General features: G+C 39.8%; 1 protein-coding gene across 2 annotated transcripts in view; it reads left to right on the forward strand.

The window, feature by feature from the left end:
- The window catches only part of TTC29 (tetratricopeptide repeat domain 29), a 262,204-nt gene that overhangs the window by 160,843 nt on the left and 87,774 nt on the right, over positions 1–13,587 (forward strand). For both annotated transcript variants that reach the window (XM_008267377.5, XM_089302401.1), the window contains exons 9-10: positions 708–831; positions 12,256–12,484. In XM_008267377.5, the coding sequence (XP_008265599.2) occupies positions 708–831; positions 12,256–12,484 (353 nt within the window). The remainder of the gene's footprint in view (positions 1–707; positions 832–12,255; positions 12,485–13,587) is intronic.

Consider the following 13,587-nt stretch of genomic DNA (forward strand, 5'->3'; position numbering starts at 1 on the left):
TTGTGAAATCATCACCATTACCTAATTTCAGGACATTTTTATCACCCGAAAGGAAACCCTATACTCATTACCAGCCATTCCTCACTCCCCCATCCTCAGCCTCTAGCAACCACTACCCTACTTTCTGTCTAGGCAGATCTGCCAGTTGTGGACATGCCATGTGAATGGAACCATACAATTTGTGATCTTTTGTGTGTGGCCCCTTTGTCTTAGTGTGTTTTCAAGTTTCATCCTTGTTGCAACATGTATCACTACTTCACAGCATTCAGTTGCGTGGGTATACCATATTTTGTTGACTCATTTGATTGCATGGCTTCCTTTTCTTGGCCATTACAAACAATGTGCCATGAACATTTACATACAAGCTTTTTTTGTGGACATGTTTTTCTCCTGGGTACATATTTGGGAGTGAAATTTCTAGGTCATATGGTAACTCTGTTAAAGTTTTGGAGGAAGTTTTCCAAAGCAGCTGCATCATTTTACGTTTCCATCAGCAATGCATGAGGGTTTGAAAATTGTCAGTTTTAATTCATGGTGTACTCTAACAAAAAGAAGCCACATGTTTCTTTACTTGGTATTCGCACGTTACATCTCATTGTCCTGATAGCCATCTTGTGCATTTCTACAGCCCAGACACAAAATGCATTCTTTTCACTGTAATGCCAAGTGAGATGGCATTCCAATGGTTTCCTATTTTTATATTCCAGCCAAGGAGAGACAACGGAAGCAATTAAATACTTGAAAAAGTACTTGAAAATTTCCAGAAACACTTTTCAAAGCCTAGATATTGTGAGAGCAAGTACAATGCTTGGAGACATCTACAACGAAAAAGTGAGTGTATATGTTTCTTGTTAACAGAAAGATTTGCAGTGGTTACAGATAACTTGGTGGAGTTTTAAAGGTCTACTCTGACTTGTGTGTGAGGCCAGTGGAGCCCAAGATGAGATCAGAGGCCGAACTGGGGATCTGACCAGAAGGCCGGACTGCCCGGCAGGATCATCAAGGAAGCCCCAGTTTGCTTGCAGAACCGGTTCCCGGGAGTCAAAGCAGATCCAGATGAGAGTAATGCCAGATATTTTCATGTAGTCATTGCTAGACCCTTTGAGGGAGTGACTTTTAAACTTGAACTGTTCCTTCCAGAAGAATACCCAGTGGCATCTCCTAAAGTAATTCCGTGACCAAAATTTATCATCCAAGGTAGACAAGTTGGGAAGAATATGTTTGGGTATTTTGAAAGATAAGTGGCCCCCAGCACTGCAGATTTGCATGGTGTTGCTGTGGATTCAGGTTTTGTTAGGTGCTCCCAAACCAGATAATCTGTTAGCAAATGATGTAGCACAGCGTGGAAGACCGAGGAAACCCAAGCCATAGAAACAGCTAGAGCATGGACTAGGCTACAGGCCTTGAGTAATATTCAAGTCGATCTGCTCAAGTATGCATCACCCTCTCCTGTTCTGTTAAGACTTCCTTTTCTGTTTGCATTTAATGGACACAGTCTTAGAAACATTACAGAATAAAAGCCCAGATATGTTCAGGCTTTTGGTGACTAAATGCACTTTAGCAAATCTCTATCTTGTCCTAATTCACTGTTGTAAAGCATGAGCAGATTTAGAAGTATCATCTGGACTGTTGCAAAATGCTGAAAAGCATTGTTCCCTCTGCTTTGATTCATTTCCCCCATTGGTTTAAGTATAAAGCACTGTAAATGAAGGCAGCTGTCAGAGTTAGCTGCAAGAGTGTGGGTGTTTTTCTTATTTTTTGGGGGGGAGAAGGTAAGTTTTATTTTAATTTTATGGACTCCTTTCCCCTTTTCATGGCACTCTAATTGCATTGATATAAAGCAATGAACCAGTTCTTTAGAATGTGCTTTCTAGCCAAGTCTAACTTTATTTAGGCTCTGTAGATGAACAAGCTTGATTGAACCAAACTGGGAACATTAAGCAAACAGCACAGCCCTCACTAATAACATTGTGACTCTGATGTCAAGTGTAGATTCGCCTTCAAAACAACTTGGGACCATTTTGTATGGCTCATCTGGAAACTTCTATAAGTCTTATGTTTTAGTAAAATATTTTTGTTATTCTACCAAAATAAACCAAACCAAAACAAAGACTATTCTCATGTGATCCTCACCTTGCACAAAGCAAGGACCAGAAAGAAAAACAGTTCTTTCTTCATTTCCTTCTTGTACCTTCATGCCTGCAATCTGTTTACCCTGATTCACATATTCTCAGCCAAGGAAGATTCTCAGTGGCTTTGACTTTGAGCAGCAATTTACAATATGTAAATTCAAAGCAACTTCATAGCAACAGTTGACTCTTATCTGCCTACACTGGCATTCATCTCTCTCACTCCAAATTCTTTTTTTTATTAGCATAACCCTGATGTTCCCTGCCAAGTCCCTAAGGAGAAGAAATGACAAACCCAAGAGTAATTCTGAAGGAAATTTAGAATGGAGTCTTAGTAGCAGATTGGCTATGTAAACTAAGACAGAAAAGAAAAAATGTCTAAAATTTTACAAGAAACCATTGTTCATAAAATGCACTATTCATAAGGATCTCTAGCACAGTTTTCTCCTGGTTGTATCTTTTATTACTACCTAGATTCTCTTTTAGAAATGATACGAAACAGGCTTGTTTCTCTGGTTGTAATTGCAATTTTGATCATGATTAAGATCCATCAACTTTTAGGGTAATTGTGTTCTCAAACTATGTATTTTTAAAAATTAATGATTATACATATTTATGTGCTATAGTGTGATATTTCGATATACACACAGTATGTACTGATCAAATCAGGGTAATCGACATTTCCGCTTCTTTGACATCTTGATTGGAGGTTGGCAGCTCCTCCCTGAAGGGCTGTGAAGGTAGTGGCTAAAAATGCAAACTCTCAGGGGTGGGTGTGTGGCACAGCAGTTAGGTTGCCTCTTGGGGCCCATGCATCTCATATCAGAGTGCCAGTTTGAAGTCCTGGCTACTCCGCTTCTGTTCCAGCTTCCTACTAACACACACCCTGGGAGGCAGCAGATGTATCGCTCAATTACTTGAGTTTCTGCCACCCATGTGGGAGTCCTGGGTTGAGTTCCCAGCCCCTGGCTTTGGACAGGCCCAGCTCTGACTTACAGGCATTTGGAGAGTGAACCAGTAGAAGGAATATCTCTCTCCATCTGTGCATTTGTCTTTCTGTTTGTCTGTCTCTAAGAAAAGCAACATATCAACTCTGAATCCAGAGTGCTTGGGTTAAAAGCCCAGGTTGTCCGCATACAAGATCTGTGACTGGGAACCAGTTACTTACACTGCAGGATGCCTCGCTGATCCCACTTCAGGAGCTTGTTGTTGAGTATTGAGTTAATATATGTAAAGCACTTAGAACAGAGCTTTCTGGCAGGAGACTAGCTGCAGCTGCTATCTGTATGCTCATTGGCTGTTAGTATTCTCTATGCCCGCCTTGCTTTCAAACAATTCTGCATTCCCAGGCCCTTAGTGAGTTTCACTCATCCCAGGTCTCCAAAATTCTAGGTGGCAGTGGTATTCCAACCCATACTCTTAACCACTATAGTATTCTGCTATTTGCCATAAAATTAACTTTATTTCAGAGTAACTTAGGGGTTTTTGTTTTATAGAAATAGAGGTTGAAATTAATTTGAATGAGTGAAACAAATACTTGTTTCTGCTCTAGGCAAAGGGCTGTCTCATGTTTTAAAAGGAATTTGTTAATACATTAGGTTCTCAGGGTCACAGAAAATGCGTGATAATTATTACAATGTGATTCTCATCAATTCTCATATTAATTTGATATTAATACAAAGACCAGATTCCATGTGGGCCATGTATACAATTCTAAGAATATGATACTTCCCTTCCTCCCTCCTTCTCTTGATTTTCTTTTCTTTCTCTTTTGCTCTTTCTTTCTTGCTTGCTGGCAGAGGGATTTTTAAGCAGTTTCTCTGGTTTCTTTTCTTTTACACACCCATCTCATGCTCCCCCTGGCCTGTTTGTCCTTGGCTTCATGATCTTAAAAACCTTTTCAGGGGCAGGTGTTGTGGCAGGGTAGGTTAAGCTGCTGCTGGACACCCTCGTCCTATGTTAGAATGCTGGCTTCTGATCCGGCTTCCTGCCAATGCATACTGGCAAGTGGAAGTATCTGGGGCCCTTCCTCACACAAGGAAGGTTTGAATGGAGTTGCAAGTTCCTGGCTTTGGCCTGGCCCAGCCCTGGCTGTCTGGCTGTTGTGGTGTTGTGGGGAGTGAACCGGCGGATAGAGGATCTCAATCCCCCCCTCTTGCTCCTTTCCTCCCTCCTCTGTGTGTGTGTGTGTGTGTGTTGTTCTACCTTTCAAGTAAATAAAAATAAACATTCTTTAAAATTTCCCTCTCTTGCCCGACTTGGCTCCCTTCTCTTATGCCTCCTTCTTTCTGGTCACCCATCCTCTGCTGGCCACTTCCTCTGGTCCCCCTCGCTTGGCTTCGCCTCTCCTTTGAGCCTCTCTTGGGTGCTGCCCCAGTCCTGCTCACCTTTCCTCTCTGCCCTGTGCTTTGTCTGTCTGATGCTCCCATCTCTGACTCTTCTTGATTTTGTTTACTTTTCAGGATATAGTGGTGAAAAAGAGGTAAGACTCACAAACCTTGTGAGGTTTACAGTCTGTTTGGGGGCAGCTTTTCCCAGAGTAGCAGAATTGGCATTCCTAATAAAAAGATTTAGTCCTTTTTTTCTCTTTATTTAAAAACAATTAAGGAATTTATTGATACATTAGATTTTCAGGGTCACAGCAAATCATGATAATTGCTACAACACAATTCTCATCAATTCTCATGTTAGTGTGATACAGTCCTACTTTTTACTGGGATTGTTCTCTAAAACAGAAGTGCAGAGATTACAAATGAATTTTTCCTACCAGCAAACAATGCTGCAGACTCAGTCCTTTAGCATAACAGGAGCATCAAGTATCATCCTGTATTTCCCTAATAACAGGAAGCAAAAGGAAAATAAAGCAGTAAATTTTTCTAAGGGATAATATTTTAGATTTGCATTTCTCTTAATGTTTTTGCCAAAAGTTTGTATCTCATCAATGGGTATTTTATTCTCTTATTTTTTATTTCTGGAGAAGAATTTAATATTTAGTGGCCAGCGGCCGGTGCCGCGGCTCACTAGGCTAATCCTCCGCCTTGCGGTGCTGGCACACGGGGTTCTAGTCCCGGTCGGGACGCCGGATTCTGTCCCAGTTGCCCCTTTTCCAGGCCAGCTCTCTGCTGTGGCCCGGGAGTGCAGTGGAGGATGGCCCAAGTCCTTGGGCCCTGCACCCCATGGGAGACCAGGATAAGTACCTGGCTCCTGCCATCGGATCGGCGCGGTGCGCTGGTTGCAGTGCGCCGGCCATGGCAGCCATTAGAGGGTGAACCAACAGCAAAAAGGAAGACCTTTCTCTCTCTCTCTCTCTCACTGTCCACTCTGCCTGTCAAAAAAAAATTTTTTAAAAATATTTTAAAAAATATTTAATGGCCAGAAACATGAAATATCCAAAGACTATCTCTACTTCCAAAAGTTAATTTTTTATCCATTTACCTCTATTCTAATATAAAATTTGAAGGATTCCAGGTATTTATGTTATCTTCAAATACACGTGCATTCAGAAATACTAGTTGTTTCATATACTTTGCTGATTCCATTGATAACTGGTCTTCTATAAATTAAGTGGATAATACCATAGTGGTATTCTATGATGTCACTGATTTCAAAACAAAGCTTGATTTGTTACTCAGATTGTTAAAGTTACATTCAGTTTTTGTACATTACTGTGTTTTTCCTATATACTTCCTCAAGTTAAAAAAATCTACTGATAACTTCCCATACTGATTCTGAGTTGTTAAATCATTATCAAGAAAATAATTTGAAAGGTATTAGACATAAAATAGTGAATTTACTAGAAATACATGGTAATTTTTTTTCCTTCTGATCTTTTTAAGGCAAGGTAGTAGCCTTGATGACAACCTGAATTTCCTTCTCGTTCTACAAAGCCATTTCCAAGGAAAACACTGACAATGAATTATTTCATGTCTCTACTTTTCAGTTGTTTATGGATGTTTCCTGATTATTTAAAATCCTTATTTTTCATCTGTTGGTTCCCTCCCTAAATACCCGTACTATCTGGAATTAGACCCAGCATAAACCAGAAGGCAGGAACTCTCTCTGGGTCTTCACAAGAACTCAAGTATTTGAACATCATCTCTTGCCTCCTGGTGTGTGCATTAGCAGGGTGTTGCATCAGAAGTTGAATAAGCCAGCGCCGCGGCTCACTAGGCTAATCCTCCGCCTTGCGGCGCAGGCACACCGGGTTCTAGTCCCGGTCGGGGCACCGGATTCTGTCCTGGTTGCACCTCTTCCAGTCCAGCTCTCTGCTGTGGCCTAGGAAGGCAGTGGAGGATGGCCCAAGTCCTTGACCACCTGCACGGGAGACCAGGAGTAGCACCTGGCTCCTGGCTTCGGATCAGCATGGTACGCTGGCCGCAGTGGCCATTGGAGGGTGAACCAACGGTAAAGGAAGACCTTTCTCTCTCTCTCTCTTTCTCTCTCACTGTCCACTCTGCCTGTCAAAAAAAAAAAAAAAAAAAAAAAAAGAAGTTGAGTAGCTATGGCTCTAATGCAGGTGGCAGCTTATCCTTGCTGCACCACAACATCAGCCCCAGATGTTTCCTGGTTGTATTGATGGCCTTTTTTTCAATTATATTGGTTAACAAAAAAAAAAAAGTGGGGGTATTTGTACCACACTTTATACATTAACTAATCTTTTACAAGAAGGAAACTATAGGAGGAGAGGAACTACCCCTAAATTTTTTTCCACCTGAGCTCAGGCACTAATTAATGATAACTTTGAACAAGGCCATTCTTTGATCCTCAGTTTCCTTATATTTCAATTGTCAATCACAAGATGGCCTGGAGATTATCTAAAGATTAGAAATTTTAGAATAGTTATATGGTACCTAGTAGAATCCTTAGCATATATTTGGTACAAGATACTGTAAGCTACTTAACATCTTGAGCTCAGATCTCTCCCTCAATTCCACTACCTACTTCACATCTTTACTTGGACTGTATCAAATATAACCTAAGAACTGAATTCAATTCATCTTTCCTTTAAATGCCGTACCATGATAGAACATAGCCAGGTATCTTCCAGGTAACCATCTCTTTTCTATGAGTGCTCCTTAACTGACATCACCCATACCCATGGTTATAAATACTGTCCAAACACCAATGACTCCCATATTTGTTACATTTTTTATCTTCACAATCTTGATCTCTTCTGGGACTCCAGACTTGCAAAGCCAGCTGCTTACCTAACATGTCCACCTGAGCTTCTAAACGATATCACACATTTAACATAATTCCTCCTTCCATTAACCTAGTTCCCTCTAGTCTTCCTCATCTTAATCAACAGTATAATTATCCATCAATGTGGTTGCTCAAGCCCCAAAACTCAGGACCTCCTTGGAGTGTTCGCTCATCTGTACTTCATATCCAATCCAGAAGCAAACCTCAACCTTAAAACCAACAAAACAGATCTCAATCCGCCTCCTTCTCTCTGTGCTACTCTTACCAGCATCAGCTTGTTACCCTGCATCTTCTCCCTGGACCAGTGCAGTAAGTAGTACTGCAAACCCATTCCCTGCAGGCACTGGCCCTCTCCAGAACATAAGCCAGTCTCTACACGGAGGCCAAAATAATATTTTTCAAACTTAAATTGAATCATATTATTTCTCTGCTTAAATCACGTCCGTTACTAACTCTTCTTGAGAACGTAAGTAGAAATCTTTGCCCTGGAATGCAGATGTAATGCCCTCACCCCCATATTTCTGACCTTGGTGCTCCCCGTTCTCCCTATCCACTCCACCGCAGCTGAACTGATTTTTGTGGAATTCTTTACACGTGCCAGGTTGGTTCCTGCCTTAGGACATGTGCCTCTCCTGGATTGCTCCACAGGGAACACTCTCCCATCTCACCTTCACGTGAGATGTCATTCAGATCTCTTCAGAGAGGCCGCCCCTAGACAATCCAATCAAACATAGCCACCAGGGCTGTCGTCAACTTTACTGCATTGCGATTGTCCATGTAATATTTATTTCTTGGTTCTGCTGTTTGTGGTTTTTGTTACTGAAGCAAGATGAATTTGCCCACACATAAGGGAGCCAGACAGTGAAGCCACTGTCTTTCGCAGAGTTTATTACAGAGCAGCCAAGCAAGGAGCTGGGAGCCATGCTCAAATAGCATTCCCTGCACCGTTTTTATAGAAGGTATTTATTGGGAAGGGAGTGAGGAGTGGCGGTGGGGCCTGGGAGCTGATTGATCAGCTAAGAAAAAGAAGTTCCTTGCATTTCTGCCCAGCCACAGGTCAGCTACACACCTCGTAACACGCTGCATATTCCAAAATTGACAGCCTTAGCAAGCTCAGGGGGCGTATTTTGGCCCAGAATGTCCCATGTTTATCCGGCAGTCAGCATTGCATGTTTAATATGCTGTCTCATGGCTTTGACTGGTCTCAGCCAGTTTTTTTTTCTCTCTCTCTCTCTCAAGGGCAATGGTTTTCAGCAAGATTTCCTGTTAGTTTTGCTTGGTTCCTCAGTTCTTAACTGTAGGACATGACTTCAATATTTTTTACTTTCTGTTAGTAACTTCTTGAATATAAACTTGATGAGAGCAGGGGATGTCTACCTTGCTTGTTTTACTTAGTGCTCAAATGAGAACCTCAGAGTTGATGAACAAAATGTCAGTTCACTGAACCAACACATGATATATTTGTTACCAATTTTATACCACACGAGAATAATCTCTCATTTTTGAAATGTAAAAGTTCTCTTTCATTTTTGTATAATATTTTAGTAGTCTGAAAATTTCTCCCAAGCCATTGAAAGCATACCTAATACTGCTGCTGTCCGTCCGTCTGCTTAGTAGGTCTCCTTCAAACTGCCCTCAACTCATCTTCTTAGCTTTAAATTCCTAACGTAATGTATTATAATTGTATTCTTAGCTACGGTTTCCAAGAAATAATGTTACTCAATGAACAAAGTTATACTGCAAAACTTTATTTGGAAAAATACTGGAGTGACCTTTTTCTGTAATCACTATAGTGCTATTGTAATTAAGTTAGCATATATTAAAAGACCCTTTCTCTTAGTAGGCTTACCTTTTTTTATATAATCACAAAAGGAGAGCTGCCACCTGTCCCACCTTTCACATGTGGTCTTTGATGAACTGTTCACTGAAAATATATAAATAAAGGTGTCAAATGAGAGTGTTCCAGGGACAGGTCTAGGTATAGATCCTTTATAAGATTTCTTTTTATAATTTTTTTAAATTTTATTTATTTGAATGTCAAAATAACAGAGAGAGAGAGAGAGAGAGAGAGAGAGAGAGAGAGTCTTCCATCTCCTGGCTCACTCCCCAGATGTCTTCAACAGCCAGGACTGGACCAGAACAAAGCTAGGAGCCCAGAATTTCATCCAGGTCTCCCACATGAGTGGCAGGGACCTAAGTACTTGAGCCATCACCTGCTGTCTCCCAGAGTCTGAATTAGAAAGCTGGATAGGACATAGAGTAGCGATTATTCAAACCAAGCATCCAATATGGGATGCGGGCACCTTAATCACTAAACCAAATGCCTGCCCTGAGATTTCTTATTCCTTAATGAGATCAGAGAACAGTCACACAGATAAAATCATGGTAATTTGAACACTAATTTTACTAGGTAAGAAATGGGTAGGGAATGATTTATCCTTAGGACTAAGAAAATACTCTTTTATTTTGAGCTTGTTCATTGGAAAGGATGATATTTTAGCCTCTAAAAAGGATCTGGTAATAATCAGAATAAATGCATAAGAATTCTACATTATAGTGTTATTCAAGCTTTGTTTCAAGGTCCATGATATCATTGAGATCTTGCCCTGAAATTGTCCACTAATACTCAGTGAAATTACCCTCTTCTAATATGATGAGCTTATAAAATGCATAAATGCACTGTGTATTCTCAGTCTAATCTTTTTTTAAAATTTATTTTATTTATTTGAAAGGCAGAGTTACAGAGTAGTAGAGACAGATAGCGAGGTCTTCCTCCCACTGGTTCACTGCCCAAAAGGCTGCAAAGACCAGGGCTGGGCCAGGCCAAAGCAAGGAGCCAGGAGCTTCTTCCAGGTCTCCCACATGGATGCAGAGGCCCAATCACTTGGGCTATCCTCCACTGCTTTCTCAGGTGAATTAACAGGGAGCTGGATTGGAAGTGGAGCAGCTGGAACTCAAACAGGCTCCCATGTGGAATGCTGGCGCTGCAGGCCAGGGCTTTAACCCACTATGCCACAGCACTGGCCCTCAGTCTAGTCTTTAAGATTGCCAAGTGAATTACTAGAATCTTCTGAAATGTGTAATAGAATAGGAGTAATCTGATAGCAAAAAATAAACTATGGAAGGTTCTTATAGAATCTTTGGAAGGAAGATTAAATTTGATATTAATTTCTTTAAATTTGGAATCTGGAAATATAATATACATTAATTAGTGAAATCTCATTACAAAACAATACTGATTTCTAAAAGTTAGTTTGGTGTGGACATTTGGCACAACAGTTAAGATGCTACTTGAGACTTTTTTTTTTCTCCTCTAACAGCAATGTACACACAGATGCAAACAAAGACATATAAACATTTTCATAGCATTATTATCAATATCAGTGAAAAACTGGAGGCAATCCAAATAAAACCCACAGTATGGAAATGAATAAATAAGTGTTTACAAATCCAAACACTGGAATTCTTTATAGCAATTAAAATTAAAAATCTGTGGCCATAAACAACAATATGCAAAAGCCTCACAATTGTAATACCACATTTGAATCATTGCAAAAACAATGGTGTGTTTACTATTTGATTTGTTCTATTTACACAAATTTCAAAACCAAAACTAAGTCAAATTAATCAATGGCTACAATGGGGTTTCCCTTTGGGACAGGCAATCAAGTGGATTCTGGTGTACTATAAATAATCTATTTCAGAAACATTATACTTTTAATCTAAGAAATGATTACACTGATGTGTTAACATTGTAAAACTCCAAAATTTCATGAATCTGGAAACTGTTAAGTTTTTTTTTCTCTAAGTATGTTATATCTCAATTAAATGTTTAAGACAAATGCTACAATTAAAATGTTAAAAATTAATACATGAAGGATAGGAGGTAAATATTTAAAGTAATACTCTTCTGCTGTGTTTGTGTCAGTCGAAATGAGCACAGAAACTGACCAGCTGTTTTAGATATTGTCACATAGGCCTATAAAAATGTTAGCATAACAGTAGTAACAAAAGATAGAATGTAAAAATTTTGAGCAAGGACTGTAGAATTGATGATGAGAAAAAAAAATTTGTACAATAGACAGAAAACAGCAAATTGCAATACAACAGCCTGTAAGAAAACAGGAAACAATGATTTAAGCAAACGTAAGGTAGAAACTCTCAAAGCTACAATCTCAATGAAACAGTGAAATCAGTATGAATTGGTTCATTATTTCCTAAACATATTTTTGTTACTATGATATTAGGATGAACCTTATAAAACTGCCAAATTGGATCACTTTTCATTCAAAACAAGTTAAATTTCATACTGTCCGATCTAATAGATAGAACTTATATTACTAAATTAAGGTATTGGCTGGTACATACTCATTACTCTTTGAAAGAACCTTATTCAAATAGAGAGCCTGTTTGCCATTTCTTACTTTTTTTATATATTTTTATTTTTTTATTTATTTATTTTTTTGACAGGCAGAGTGGACAGTGAGAGAGAGAGACAGAGAGAAAGGTCTTCCTTTACTGTTGGTTCACCCTCCAATGGCCGCTGTGGCCGGCGCGCTGCGGCCTGTGCACTGCGCTGATCCGAAGCCAGGAGCCAGGTGCTTCTCCTGATCTCCCATGGGGTGCAGGGCCCAAGCACTTGGGCCATCCTCCACTGCATTCCCTGGCCACAGCAGAGAGCTGGACTGGAAGAGGAGCAACCGAGACAGAATCTGGCGCCCTGACCGGGACTAGAACTGGGGGTGCTGGCGCCGCAGGTGGAGGATTGGCCTATTGAACTGCGGTGCCACCATTTCTTACTTCTTGAAAATGATCTGCTATAATTGTAGAAAGATCAGCCTGGGACTTGCCAAAGTAAGATGGGCAAATACATGAAATGGTGAAACAAAAATTAAGATGAAAATTGTTTTTATCACTTTCTTAGGGAGACTACAGCAAGGCTTCTAAATCCTTCCACCAAGCTTTTGACACAACTGTAAAGCTAATGAACATGTCTCTGATGGACGAGACCAAAGTTCATTATGGAATAGCAAAAGTGGATCAGATGATGCTGACAATAAGCAGCTACATAGAATCTGCAGATCTCACCAGCCTGGACTCCTTGCTGTCTTGGAAGGAGAGCAGAAGTGACATTGAGCTTGATCTGGTTACTGGTAAGGCTTTGGCTTTTGAAGTCACTTTCATTTTCATTTCCCTCTTGATGTTAAGCCATTTTCATCGAAAAAGGTTATTCAACTGCTGGTGATTTTGTTTTGAAAGTTATTTTAATTTTTTTGATTCATTTGCTACATGAAGATTGAGTATGCTCCCATGCTACAAGTATATTGTACCTTTGATTTTTTTTAAGGAAAGCATAAATAATGGTGGTAACTTGATAAATCATATTACACTTTTTTCAGTTATCATAGTCAATAATATATATTGATCATTTGTGAATAATGTGAAATAAGCTTGTGATTTTTTTCAAGGTTGCCCAACCCTTTATTTTTTAAACTTTATTTAAGGTATACAAGTTTTATTTATTTCAAATATACAGATTTAGGAACATAGTGGTAGTTCCCACCCATGATCCAGCCCTTCTTCCTCCTCCCTCTCCTCTTCCCACTCTTAATTTTCACAAAGCTATTTTCAGTTTATTTTATGCTCATAAGGTGATTTTCTTAAATGATCACAGTTGTACCTTACTGACAAGAGAAGTGTTGATAGATGTTAATTTGTATTGTACACATACTTGTCAGATAGCTAATTTTCCTATTCTTTTTTATTAAATTGGGTTTGAATATTAATTTAGAAAATATGGAAAAGTGATTTCTTTTAATTCTGTTTTCCCCTATATATTTTCTTATGAAGAATTCAAATCAAAATCGTCAATTAATGCCAACTGGAGGGAATGCCAGGGTCGGTTTTATGTGTCAACTTGGAGGGGCTCTTATGTTAGTCTATTTCCTGTTTATAAAATACCTGAAGCTTAGTGCTTTATAAAGAAAGACATTTAATTAGTTCACAGTTTTAGATGTTCATGGCATGCCACTGGTACTGGTTCAACTCTGGTGAGGACCTCATGGTGAATGGCCTCACAACTGCAGGAGCTTATGCAAGAGGGAGGCACCACACGATGTTAGAAAGCTAGGGCATGGGAGGAGCTAGTCTTGCAACCTCCCACTTGGCCCAACCTGGTAAAAGACAGACTGCTTTCTAATATCTCCACAGTGAGGACCAAGCTTCCAACACACGCACCTTTGGGAGCAAAACCATA

The sequence above is a fragment of the Oryctolagus cuniculus genome, chromosome 8, assembly GCF_051225735.1.
Source record: "Oryctolagus cuniculus isolate XC-2025 breed Fujian yellow rabbit chromosome 8, ASM5122573v1, whole genome shotgun sequence".
NCBI lineage: Eukaryota > Metazoa > Chordata > Mammalia > Lagomorpha > Leporidae > Oryctolagus > Oryctolagus cuniculus.